We start from the raw sequence: 12,578 nt of genomic DNA, 5'->3' as shown, positions 1-12,578 counted from the left end.
GGAAATGGAGAGAGACCCAATACTTGAATGCAAATCTGATCATACTCCAAATTAAGGGCAACAAGGAAGTCATACACACGCTCCTTTTTCCATGGTTTGCTGAAATAAAGTTGTATGCTTAGAACAAAAAGCCTAGAAACTCTGATAATAATTTAGTTCCTGCCACAAGCTACTTAATTCAGCATAGTACACTGCGAGTGAGCGATCTTTCTGATCCAAGCCTCGAAATTTTCCTCAACTCATATGCCTGTGCGTCATTACCATGCTGAGAATACATTTAGGAAGCAGCGGTCCAAATCTTATAAGTAGTATCCAGAGAAGAAAAGACCTACTAATTGTAGGCTGCATAGAGTTAAGTCATAACCAAGGCATTCTCAGACACCCATTGAGTATGCAAAGGATCATCATAGGTAGGCTAAGAAAGATCACTGGTAATATAACTAGTCATCTGGCCAGCAACAATAGCAAGACTACAAGAGCGAGACCAAATCAGGTAGTTGGTGCCATCAAGTTTCACAGGACTGATTTGAAGAGATGGGCTATCGTTAAGAGTCACAACATGATGCTGCCCATAGTCTGCATTGACCAAAGGATCCTTATTCTCACCTCAGCCATTGAAATTAAAACCACACAACAGGGACAACCCAAACAAATAGAAGCAAGTCTACAAAAACAAACGCAGGACCAGTATGTTACCTGTAAAGCCCAAAAAACAAAGCTAGGCCTAAGAAAACACTGCTGGGACAACACTTATATGAGCCAAATCAGTCATTCAAGGAGAGAAGTCCCACAAAAACTGCAAAACACGGATTGCAAAGGCCAACAATGCACCAGTCGGCTCCCAAGGACCAGGGAGGAAGAGAAAAAATCAACCAAAAACAGGAGGAAGATATGGCTCTGATACCATGTCAGATATATAGATGAAGAAGAAGAAGAAAGAGAGAGAGAGAGAGAGAGAGAGAGAGAGAGAGAGAGAGAGAAGATTTTATTGATATGTAGAATTGTGTTTTACAATGAGATGAAGTAGCTTATTTATAAGCCAAAGTAGATCAGGGCTTATGTGATGGATTACATCATAAAATAGGGTTGATGTCATAGATAACATTAGGATAGGGATGATGTCATGGATGACATCATAGAATAGGGCTGATGTCATGGATGACAATAGAATATGGCTGATGTCATGGTGTGTTATGGATGGCATAGACACTAACACTTAACAGTTACCAGAAAATGGAAATATGTTAATGGATTTGTTTATATTTTTCTTTGGGAAAAAATGTGAAGTATCATTAAGCAAACAAAAGTGTACTACAAAGATCTCTTTTGACTTGACACCCTAAGTGGTAGTAATCCCTACAGTTTATTCTAGGACATCTTAGTCATATATGTAGAAGGAAAGTAGTTTATATCACCCAAGTTTTCCTCCTTACCACCCCAAGGGTCTGCAAAACATAATTTTCAATATATTTTACAGTAGATTAGGTCTTTGGAGCACATAGGCATGGAGACAAAAGGTGATGAGGTGCCTGCATATCCTCAACCTGATCTGGACATAGAGCTCGTCTTGCCTCAAACACCAACAAGGTATGCAGCACCAGTAGTCCGGCTGGCAGAGTCAACAACTAGGTACATTTTAATCAGAGTTATCACTCAGGAATTCCTTCACTTACATTGCTACCATTGCTTAGAAACATAGACTAAATTGGGTGTTAGTTTTTTTTAGTTCTTTTTTTATTTGTCCTGTTCGATGTTGTGATGCAAAGCTTGAGTCTTTGGAAGCTGACATAGGCATGGAGACAGAAGGTGATGGGGTGCTTGCATATCTTCAACCTGATCTGGAAGCAGAGCTTGTCTTGCCTCTGGCACCAACAGGGCATGCAGCACCAGCAGTCTAGCTAGCAGAGTCAACAACCAGGTATTTTTTATTCTCAATTGTCACTCAAGAATTCCTTCCTTTACATTGCTACAATTTCTTGCAAATGGATATTGTAATTACTGAGTAACTGATCAAAATTATTTTGTTGACCCGGCTTCCACATGTTCCAACTAGTATGGTGTTAAAATTGTATGATTCATGATTCGTTTCATACAATTTAATTTGAGTTTCAACTAAAATGATTTGAATTGTGCTATTGAATTGAGAATTGAGTGAATCGTACAATTCAATTTGCAATTCACTATGATTTACTGCAATTCATTTATGTTTTTGTTTACATAATGTATTGAAATGACGCCCTTTTCAGTTACTCTATGAAGAAACAAAAATAGTGCAATTGGTTATATATTGCTATACATGGACCTCAGGCTGCTCAAATTCAGCGCAACAAGATGGTAATTTTTATTTTAATTTTCTACCCCTCTATATAATGTATATACCTTTTTACTCACAAGGATCTTGTGTTTATAGAAAGAGCAAGATTTGGAATAATGCTCTAATTGTGTTTATTTTCATACCAATTATCTCTCAAACATCCATTTTTTATATTCACCTTTACCTTTTTATTTCATTTTTTCACAATTCCTCAACCTATACATTACAACCAAATAAAAAGTCCTACTTGATCTTGGGAGTGCTATGGTTTAGAGGTGGACATGATGGATAGGGGTGATAGTGTGATAATTTTAATTCTCAGTATTTGATATTCCATTCATAGAACTATTTATTTATTCTTTTAAATTAGCGTTTTTCAAAAAAAATAGTATGTGAGATATTTTGCCTTTGATTTACATTATTCTATGCGCATATATTGAAAGTAATTTTTACACCATATTTTGAGTGATTTATTTGTTGAGTGCAATAATTAGTGAGATTGGAGTTGAAGCATGTTTCGGAAAGAGATTTGGGTTATATTTCACTTTGAGGCCAAGGTTGTGTTTGTCATAAGATATCTTTACTTGCTGCTAGTGTGTTGAACTTGAATTGATTATCTTGTTAAGGTTCTTTAACTTTACCATGAGAACGAAAGAAATCCTTTTGAGTAAAGAAATTTTTGGATGTTTGTGGGTAACATCTCTGGAACTCATCCATGAGGGGTAACCTAGGGGATTAAAGGCCTGATTGCATGTGCTATAAATGCAACCGCGATTTCTTGCGAAAGTGGTTTAGAATAGTTGTTTTTATTTTAATTTTTTGTTTTATTTAGCCTTTAAGAATGAGAATTACTAAGTAATTATAGCATAACGATATTAGTTTAACTTAAGCAATTCATTTAAGGTTTTAAAAAGATGAATTTGAATTCCATTTGATTTTCTTCCTATTTCTCTTTCTTTTTTATAACTTTCTCTTCTAGCTCTGAAAAAGAAAGTTTCTCTCTAACTCCTTCTGTCTTTCTCTATCCATCTCCCTTTTGTTCTAGTAACTAATTAGCTTTGGTAACTAATTATTTCATTAGCTTAGGTGGCAAAGCTTAACTCATACTAATCTTGCTTGGCCTTTAAGAAAGAGAACTTACTGAGTAATTGTAGATTAATGATATTAGTTTAATAGCACCTCATTTGAGGTTTTCTAAATCACCTCAGTGTTCAATTCCCAAGTCCAAGAGGATGAATTTGAAATCCCTTTGATTTTCTTCAAATTTCTCTTTCTTTTCTCTAACTTTATATTCGAATCTCCTTAATTTGACTAACCAAGTAGCCCTTGATAGAGCCGAATGGGGAAGAAGAATTCATGTAGTCAACCCTATTTGATGGGGACTTAAGCCTTGGCTTGGTTTATGTTGTGCTACACCACTTTTTTCCCTATTACCTATATTTTCTTTTAATTCATCAGTGAATTTGGTAATTGCAACTGCTATGCATGTTAGTGAGGTTACATAAGGAAAGAAAGCCATATAGGATGCCAATGGTGTGGTGTGGCATTTGTTGTATATGCATAAATGGAATGTTCATTAAGACTTGCCTAGCCATCATTTCTACTAAAATTATGGTCTTTGACCTGTCGATAAAAGTATTTCTATTGTCCATATTTTCTTTGTTATTGACTTGTATCTTTTAGCACCTAATGTGACTACTTACAGCGGACGGTGCAAGTTGAACCAAAGTTCCATGATGATGCTAGCAACTTAGAGCAATTGGTTCCCTTTGAAGAGTGTATTGAGTTGCATTCTAGTGGAAAGGAATTTGTGAAAGCTCCTGAGTATCTCCTTCTCACTCATAACGGTCGCAGCTTCAAGTGAGTCAGCATCAACTTGACTAATCTTCTACGTAAGCACTCATATACTGTTACGGTGATGGTTGGAAGTGGAAATGCTAGAAGATAGGCCGTACCATGTGTTGATGTCGAGTTTGGGAAATGTCAATAATTCGTAAGGTTAACGGGAGACTCGTGACGCATGCTTGTATTTGTTATTTTTGTAATCTTACTTTCAAATGTCACTTAAGCATTGTCTGAACAATGATATTTTAATAACAATAGATGCCATTGTGTGCATACCTATGCACTCATGTGTGCCTTAAAGAGGGATATGCTATCAAGCTCGTGAAAAGACAGCCCACAATTTGGTTAGGCTGAATCAGGCACTGAGGGCCACATCTTGGATTGTTTGGTCTAAATTCTCAGGATTGGTGGGCCTTGCCATGAGGCTGCAATACACCTTCATGTCCCTGTGTTTGAGAACATTGGCTTGGATGATTCTTTGGGGTATGTTCTCTCCAATGAGAGCCAAAGCCATTGTGTAGTGTGATGAAGGAGTTTCTTCAAATTGTTCATGGCAATTGGCTACCATTATACTGTGATGACTCATCAATGTTTGGATATTTCTTCTTATTTTATTACTGCTATATTATTATTATTGATATTATTTCTATACCAAACATTATTTGTTATCACCTGCTGATGTTAGTGAATATTAACAAATTATTTCCCCTTCTTTTTCAGCATAGTTATAGATCTTACCAATCTGAGTGATGGTTTACACTATTATGAACTGTGTGGGATTGATTGCAAAGCCCCATGGCGTGGTCCCGTTTTCAGAATCCCTGTTACTATAACAAAGGCGATGGCTGTGAAAAATCAACCTGCACTACTTTCATTTTCAGGGATGACATTTCTTCCAGGTGATTATTGTGGTGTCAATTTGTAAATTAATATTAATTATTCTAGCAATCATTTATCCTCCATGACAACTTGCACTTCTCAACAACTTAACATTGTTCTTGCATTCTATGTCATGGTCGTGCTAAAATGTCTTGTATGCGAAAATACTTATTGAAGGTAATCAACTTGTAAGTAATCTGTTTGTGTGAATCATATTGTTTTGTTAGCCCAAATTACACTGGAAAGTCAATATGATGTCTGGGAAGTTGAAAAACTGATATGGGCCATGGTATAAATTCAAATGTCAATGAAAAGCAAGATGGAATGTTAATGAATGCTATGTCAAACACAAATTAATGATTGTATTTCCCTTGAACGGCAATTGCTTCGTCTGATGTAATTGAACTCTCTTTTTTTGGCTTGTTTATTTTGTTTGATAAATCCAATTATGATATAGAAAGTGATGAAGATGAAATCTACAATTAGTGTTTCAGAGATTGAATATCTAATGTTTGTGTGTTATATTTTTTATATGCTGATTATTTATTTATTTGAGTTATTCATTGTCGAATTGAACTAGCTGCTTAGACTATGGTCAACCAATTGGCACCCTTGTTTGTCACCAGCACTTCTCTGATTGGAAAATTATATTTGAGCAAGATTTAGTTAAGTGTTTCACATGGAGACAAACCTAGTGGACCAGAAATCCTTTGGTGGTTGTTTATGGTTTTCTATAAAAAGAAGCTCTTTCCAAGTGTCACATTTGTAGGTAATGAGACTTTCTTCAGAGAATTTAACAAAAATTGTCAGTATGTTGGATATGGAATCAAATTGATTGAATTCTTTGTAGAGGTTCATATTAGATTCAATTTATTTATTTATTTTATTAGTTGTTATTTGAAGGTTCTCAATTGTGAATACTTGAACGGCTTGCAGATCGAATTCATCACAGTTTCAAATTTTCTTTTGTCAATGGTCATGTATTCTCAAGTAGTATTATATAATTGAGAATACATGACAGCTTTATGAAGGATTGCAGTGCCCAATAAAAACAAATCACCTGAAAATCATTTTAGGTTAGGAGTTTTTCTTATTTTTTACGTTTTTTTTCCTTGCCTTCATTCTACCCTCAATATGTACAATTGTAGTAGAGAAGGTGCCAAGGGGGCACCTCCATCATACAAAAGCAAAGTGAGAGATGAAAAAAACCACAACAATAAAATAAAACCAACAGAAAAACTCCCAGCAGCACCCCTAGTACACAATGCATAGATGCTTCGCATTACTGCTTTCGCCACAATACCCAGTGGAATCCTCTCTCTCCTGTCCTTCATATTTAATTAAGCAAGCCTTTTACATTTCCCATGTTTCCTAGAAGAAGAGAGTCGCCTCCCTCTTTCTTCTTTCCTTTCAAGTTTCCTACCACCATCTTTTGTCAGTTTCCTCAAATAATTGTTCTGCTTCTGAGACAAAACCTTTGTCAGAAGCCCCCAGAAAACCACTGAAATTTCTCATATTTTGTTTCATCCATTCGGACCACACCTTTTCTGTATCACCAAAGAGATCTAAAAAAAATTAAAAAATCCAATGAATCCTTGTAAACATCACCCTGTTCTACTCCACTTAGAGGTAGCACATCCATAGGAGGGCAGAAAACTGAAGATGACACCTTCAAATTCACCGTACCACCATCACCTATGGTACCCCAAACCAGCTAAACCTTCTTAACTTCCCCTTCCGCAACTCCAGAAAATTTTGACCAGTACCCATCCTCAAGTAATCAGAAAGTACCATCCTCGGAAAGACTCCTATGAGTTTGCTTGCTCCTAGCATCCCAAAAGTCTGCTGCTTCTAACTCCAATTGCCTTGACAAACTGCTCACATTGTTACCTTTTACTAATACTGCTCATATAGTTTTACCTTCCTGAACCTCAAACTTATCCACCTCTGTATCTGACTGCCTTCATGCCTCTACTCCTTCTTTTGTTGCTCCCTCCTCATTACCCCCCGAGACCTTGTGAGCCGCTCCTTCTAATTGAAGTAACCACCAACCCAACACCCTCTCCCGCCTTGGAAAGACTCCTATGAGTTTGCTTACTCCTAGCATCCCAAAAGTCCCCTGCTTTTAACTCCAATTTCCTTGACAGGCTGCTCACATTCTTACTTTTTACTAATACTGCTCACATAGTTTTACCTTACTAAACCTCAAACTTATCCACCTCTGTTTCTGACTGCCTCCATGCCTCTACTCCTCCTTTTGTTGCTCCCTCCTCATTCCCCCGAGACCTTGTTGAGTCGTTCCCTCCAATTGAAGTAACCACCAACCCAACATCCTCTCTCGCTTGAAAGACTCCACCACCCACATCCCTTTGTTCCAGACAAGAGGGAGAGGATGAGGAGAGAATAGAAAGATTGGGCTTTTTTGGTAGCCCATATTTACTCATAGTCCTTGCCTTTCAACTTTCGCTAGCCAAAATATTTAGAAGTAGTTTGCAACCCAGGCAAGCATCCATTGGGCCATAAAAAATGAAGTTGATCATCTTTAGTTGCTTCTCAAATATTTTCTGGTTTCTTTGGGTTTTCTGTGAATCACTCCTTGGACTGAATGTCATTATTTATTTTGTTCTATTTATCATTATTATTTTTGAAGCTTTTTTGATTTGCCATCTCATTTGCCTCTTTCATAGTGTCTTTTTACTCTACGACTAGTATCATTGCTATTCTTACTAACTAATTCCATGCGCATGCTCTCTCTCTCTCTCTCTCTCTCTCTCTCTCTCTCTTCATGCTCTGAGAATGCTAATCTGCTATGGTTTATTATATAGATGATACAACTTTGGTGTGCCTAGCATTTGCATGTTTCTATCAATTGGATACCTTTGTTATTAAACTTTGCCTTATTAAATTTAACGTCTTTAATAAAAATGGGGTTCTGCTAGTGACAACCTTAAGAGCTCTCAATAAGAAGAGCCAAATGCCAAAATATTTATAATCTCAATACATTTTTCACATATTCCAAAATACGTTCACAAATTTTACACATTTTTTGAGCCCGAAGGGCTGTTTTTAGCATTTGCGAAAAAAATAAGCATGTGGGGAATTTTAATCCATAATCACTTTTACATTATCACATTAGACATGGATTAAGGTGCATGTCTATGTAACAATTGTTTTTTTTGACAATCATCCTCTTATTCATAAAACGTGAGATTGTATATATTTTTGTAAAAATTAAAAATCTATGTGGTGTCTCTCTGAATTTTGTTTTCAGTTTGCACTAGCGACTAGGTAGTTACCATTTTTGTGTGTGTGTGCACAGATACAGCTTATAAGCATGTTCTGATGTGCTGTGAGTGAAGGATATAATCATTCTCTTTCCTTAATTAATTAATTAATTTATTTATTTTGGGTTTGCTTCCTTCTGAATGTATTGCTTAGGCCATATTGAAAGGAAATATATCAAGGTACCAATTGGTGCTTCTTGGGTTGAGGCTACCATGCGGACATCAGGGTTTGATACTGCTAGAAGATTTTTCGTTGACACTGTTCAGGTATAATATGCAATCAAAGCTTTTGTTACATTGTCTAGACCTTCTTTGACATATACCTACAATATACAGATCAGTCCGTTGCAAAGGCCTATGAAGTGGGAAAGTGTCATTACATTCTCGTCTCCTTCTACCAAAAGCTTTGCATTTCCTATGGAGGGTGGTCGGACAATGGAATTGGCGATAGCTCAATTTTGGTCAAGTGGCATTGGAAGTCATGAAGCCACTGTTGTAGAGTTTGAGGTAACATCTTTTGTATTAGATATCTGAAAATGTTGTGTGACTGGATGTTGTTATATTACTTACATTTCTGAATTGTTAGAATTGTGTAAATTTATCATGTTTTTATGACAGTGGAGGGTATGGGCTTAGCATCATTACTGCTAGATGTAAATTTTCTTATGTTTTTTATGTTATTATTACTATTTATTTATTTATTGGAAAAAAAACTTGTTGTGCAACATTGTCTTGAGTTTGAATTTGACTTTGGAGGTAACAATTCAGATGTTCCAATAACTCTTTGGGGACGCAGTCACATGTTATAGTATTCGCTATTCAGAAAATTATACTCAGATAATTGAGTTCTAATGTGCATTCTGCACTCATATTTTTGGTGTGTCAGCAGGTTAGCTTTGTGGGGGTACTGTTACATATAAGCATTTGTTTTCTGTTAAAATGGCCCTGATAGAAAGTTTAGCCTTGCTGATTTCCCTTGAGTAAAACTTTATTGTCGAAAACAGGGATCTAGAGAACCAGCAAATTATTGAACAAACTACAAATTATAAACTTGCAGCTTGACGACAATACCTAAGGACTTAGGTGTAACAATGGCAATCACGCAAACAGTGAAATGCAAAATTTCATAATATTTTTACTTAGTAATTTTTATAAGCATTTCGTTTTACCTTGTTTAAAATTACGGAAAAAAATAAAAAATAAAATAAAATAAAAGATAAAGAAAAAATCTCTTCCTTGAAAATTTGCTTAATATTTTTTATGCAGCAACAACTACAAGAGGCATACATCCCATAAATTTAATTTCTGTTTTTGTGTGGATCTTTATAACTAGCTTAGTAGGGAGAGTTTTATGACATTGGCAGCAGCCAGTTATTTTTTGTATGAACCCTTCTATTTTTATGATTTGCTTCACCAAAGTAGTGGTCGTCAATTTTATATTCTCTTTTTTAAATATGAGTCAATTTGATAGCGGGTACAGAAGTAAAAGCGTTGCCCTGGCATTGTCACATATATATATATATATATTTTGTGTCTATAATGCCTGGAATTTCTGTGAGTGCCAATTAATAGTTTCTCAATGCCGAGGACCCATACTTCGGCTTTCAATGGATCTAGTCCCCCGTGGAACTGTGGTGGTTTCATTTTCTTAAATTCTTTGGTAAGTGCTATTATCCGATCGTCATTCTGATTATCTGGCACGGGTGGCACCAGAGGTGGAGGTGGAGGTGGAGGATGTGGTTGCTGCCACTGTTATTGCCATTCCTGTTATTGCCTCAATGTTTCTGCCATTTCCTAAATCAGTCTCTCCATTCTATCTATTCTGGCAGTAGAGGACTCTTCTATCTCATCACCTCTTGTTCTCACCTTCTAATTAAACTTACATTATACTTTGTACAAAAGATTCACAGGTATGCATATATTAAAGAGCATACATATTCAAATAATTTGCAATGCAAGCAAATCACAAACTTATAACACATAGTTGTTCACATTGAAACATTTAGATGCATTCTCGATGCTATCAAATCCATACTTATCACATGAATGCATCCTAGATCTTTCTAGACGCTTATTGCTCTTTTGGACAAGTGTGTGTGAGTTATTAACTCGTGCTTTGATACCACTCTGTCATGACCCGAACCCACCCCCGTGGGTTGAGGACATAACCGGCAGTAATCATGAGATTACCTACGGTCTCAAACCAAACCAAATGTATGTTAACAGAGTTAATGGGGGGCCAAACGGAAGTAGTTTAAAACTTTGTCCATAGAGCTGTGCTTACATGGCACATCATAACAAACCATACATATGCATATTAATAACGCACAACAAAATACGAACTACACAAGGTTCTGTACATACAGGATCATATAAGTCTAAGTCAACCCAAGAAAACTATGTACAACATATTCAAAGACTTCGCTCACATGACAAAATAAACAGAATGACAAAAAGGGTTCTACCATTCAGATCAAACTGGCCTTTGGTCCATTCATTTGGCATAGCCACATTGTCCACCAATCGAATCAACGAACTTATAAAACTTACATAGAAGTAAGTAATTTGGACAACAACATATTTCAGATATCTTTGTTAAGATATTACTCACAGTGATCGGTTGGTTGGTTTGCCCTGGAACTCAACCCTACACATTCCATGAGCACAAAAGGGTCACAAACAATTTAATCCGTACTAAATTCACATTTTCCTCTTTAGGCTTCATTCTTATCTCTTTAACTCAATTACAATGCTCAATGCATGCCTAAGAGTACTTAGAAGTGAAAGAGGACGAAAAACGAAACTCAGAATGCCTTTTCAAAATTTCAGAAGACAGGGTCCCCGCTTGAGCGTGGACTTCCCCGTTCGAGCGGACCCATGAGGTCTACAAAAGTGCTGGACGCATCAAAATTATGCTCGAGCGTGAAGTCTGGCGCTCGAGCTAAAGGTCTGTCTACATAGCTCCCCGCTCGAGCATGAATTTCCCTGCTCGAGCGGACATCCAAATCTACAAAAATACTGGGAGCACGAAATTCACGCTCGAGCGGTGGTTTCCCCGCTTGAGCGGACATCAAATTTTTTAGGTTTTCCAGAACATGTTCTTGAGCTCCAATTCAACATTCAATGGTTCTAGATGCATGCTTTTGGCTCAAACTTCACATAATCATATACTAACATGGTACCAACACCAAATTACAACACAATGGAGCTCAATTTCACAAATTAATCACATGCATGTCCCAATCTACACCAAATTCACTTTCAACATAACAATTTCATGCATTCAGGCTCATACTTCTTATGAATGGTACATGCATGTGAGATATAACTTCCATTTCAACTCAAATTGTACAAATGATGGTTGTAGACGTCCCCGAACGCCCCGGGAGGGTGAGTCCCGTTCTGTTCATTTGTGGGGTCACTACAGCTCGGACTCTCAAATTGTCACGGTTCTTAGTCTGAACCAAAGAGTCCAAATCCGGCAAATCGTTTTGAGAAACAGATTTGTTTTGAAAAGAAGTGCCAAACATGGATTGCTTTGCCAGATACAGAGTTGCCACCTAAATATTTTTTATGGGGGAATTTAGGAAACCCTGACTCGGTGTCGAAGGCCACATGTCCGTCATCACCAGAGTTGCCTCAGCTCGGGAGCTAGGGTACGATTGGGGAAGGTCAGCTATGAGCACCCCCTCTCGCCCGATCCAAAGATCGGCCTCTACTAACCGTGATATCTGTTTTTGAAAATGTTATGTGTTCTTATTCCATTTATTAACCTAGAATTACTATGTTATGCGTACAGCAAACAAGTATAGACTAGATTGCCTAATTTGGAAACAAGCATTGCATATCCGTTTTGTTTCGAAAAATGTTTTGAAATTTGCTACTCGTAAGTAGGCTAAAACACGGATTTTAATGAGTTTTTCCAATTCAAACAATCCACCCTTCACCCACAGGCATTCAAACAATTTATCACATAAGCATTTAGTCGCATGGCAAGCATACTGTCATGGCAACATTCACACGCATGCGGGATGCTAAAGCATAACTACTTACATCGTACTCCGTGCCAAAACAGTAAACTAGTTAGCAAATATGCATGTTCTAGTTCATGTTACAATGAATAATGCATCGCATGCAAAAGTGTAATTAGAGTAGGCTCGATTAATCTAAATATGGCATATGAGATGCAACCAATTGATTCACGTATTCAATTTGGAATTTGAAATACGAATGCAGTTAGCATGATGTACCGAGCC

General features: G+C 36.9%; 1 protein-coding gene across 1 annotated transcript; it reads left to right on the top strand.

The window, feature by feature from the left end:
• Positions 1–1,504: 1,504 nt before the first annotated feature.
• Positions 1,505–8,947, top strand: LOC114299025 (tripeptidyl-peptidase 2-like). The gene is made up of 6 exons (XM_082913064.1): positions 1,505–1,629; positions 1,727–1,892; positions 4,020–4,174; positions 4,880–5,058; positions 8,477–8,589; positions 8,659–8,947. The coding sequence occupies exons 1-6, from the start codon at positions 1,505–1,507 to the stop codon at positions 8,854–8,856; spliced, it is 936 nt and encodes a 311-aa protein (XP_082769190.1). The 3' UTR covers positions 8,857–8,947.
• Positions 8,948–12,578: the final 3,631 nt, after the last annotated feature.

Source organism: Camellia sinensis, chromosome 1 (genome assembly GCF_055761805.1).
Source record: "Camellia sinensis isolate YWXY chromosome 1, ASM5576180v1, whole genome shotgun sequence".
In the NCBI taxonomy this organism is placed as follows: domain Eukaryota; kingdom Viridiplantae; phylum Streptophyta; class Magnoliopsida; order Ericales; family Theaceae; genus Camellia; species Camellia sinensis.
The sequence above is the reverse complement of the archived record's forward strand: the minus strand, read 5'-3'. Positions and strand labels throughout refer to the sequence as shown.

What these genes read in the sequence shown, in the direction of transcription:
- LOC114299025 (XM_082913064.1), top strand. Translation starts at nt 1,505, where the DNA reads ATGGAGACAAAAGGTGATGAGGTGCCTGCATATCCTCAACCTGATCTG. An exon ending in CAGGGCATGCAGCACCAGCA is followed by an intron (nt 1,893 to 4,019) that starts GTCTAGCTAGCA and finishes GACTACTTACAG; the next exon opens with CGGACGGTGCAAGTTGAACC. An exon ending in AGGGATGACATTTCTTCCAG is followed by an intron (nt 5,059 to 8,476) that starts GTGATTATTGTG and finishes TGTATTGCTTAG; the next exon opens with GCCATATTGAAAGGAAATAT.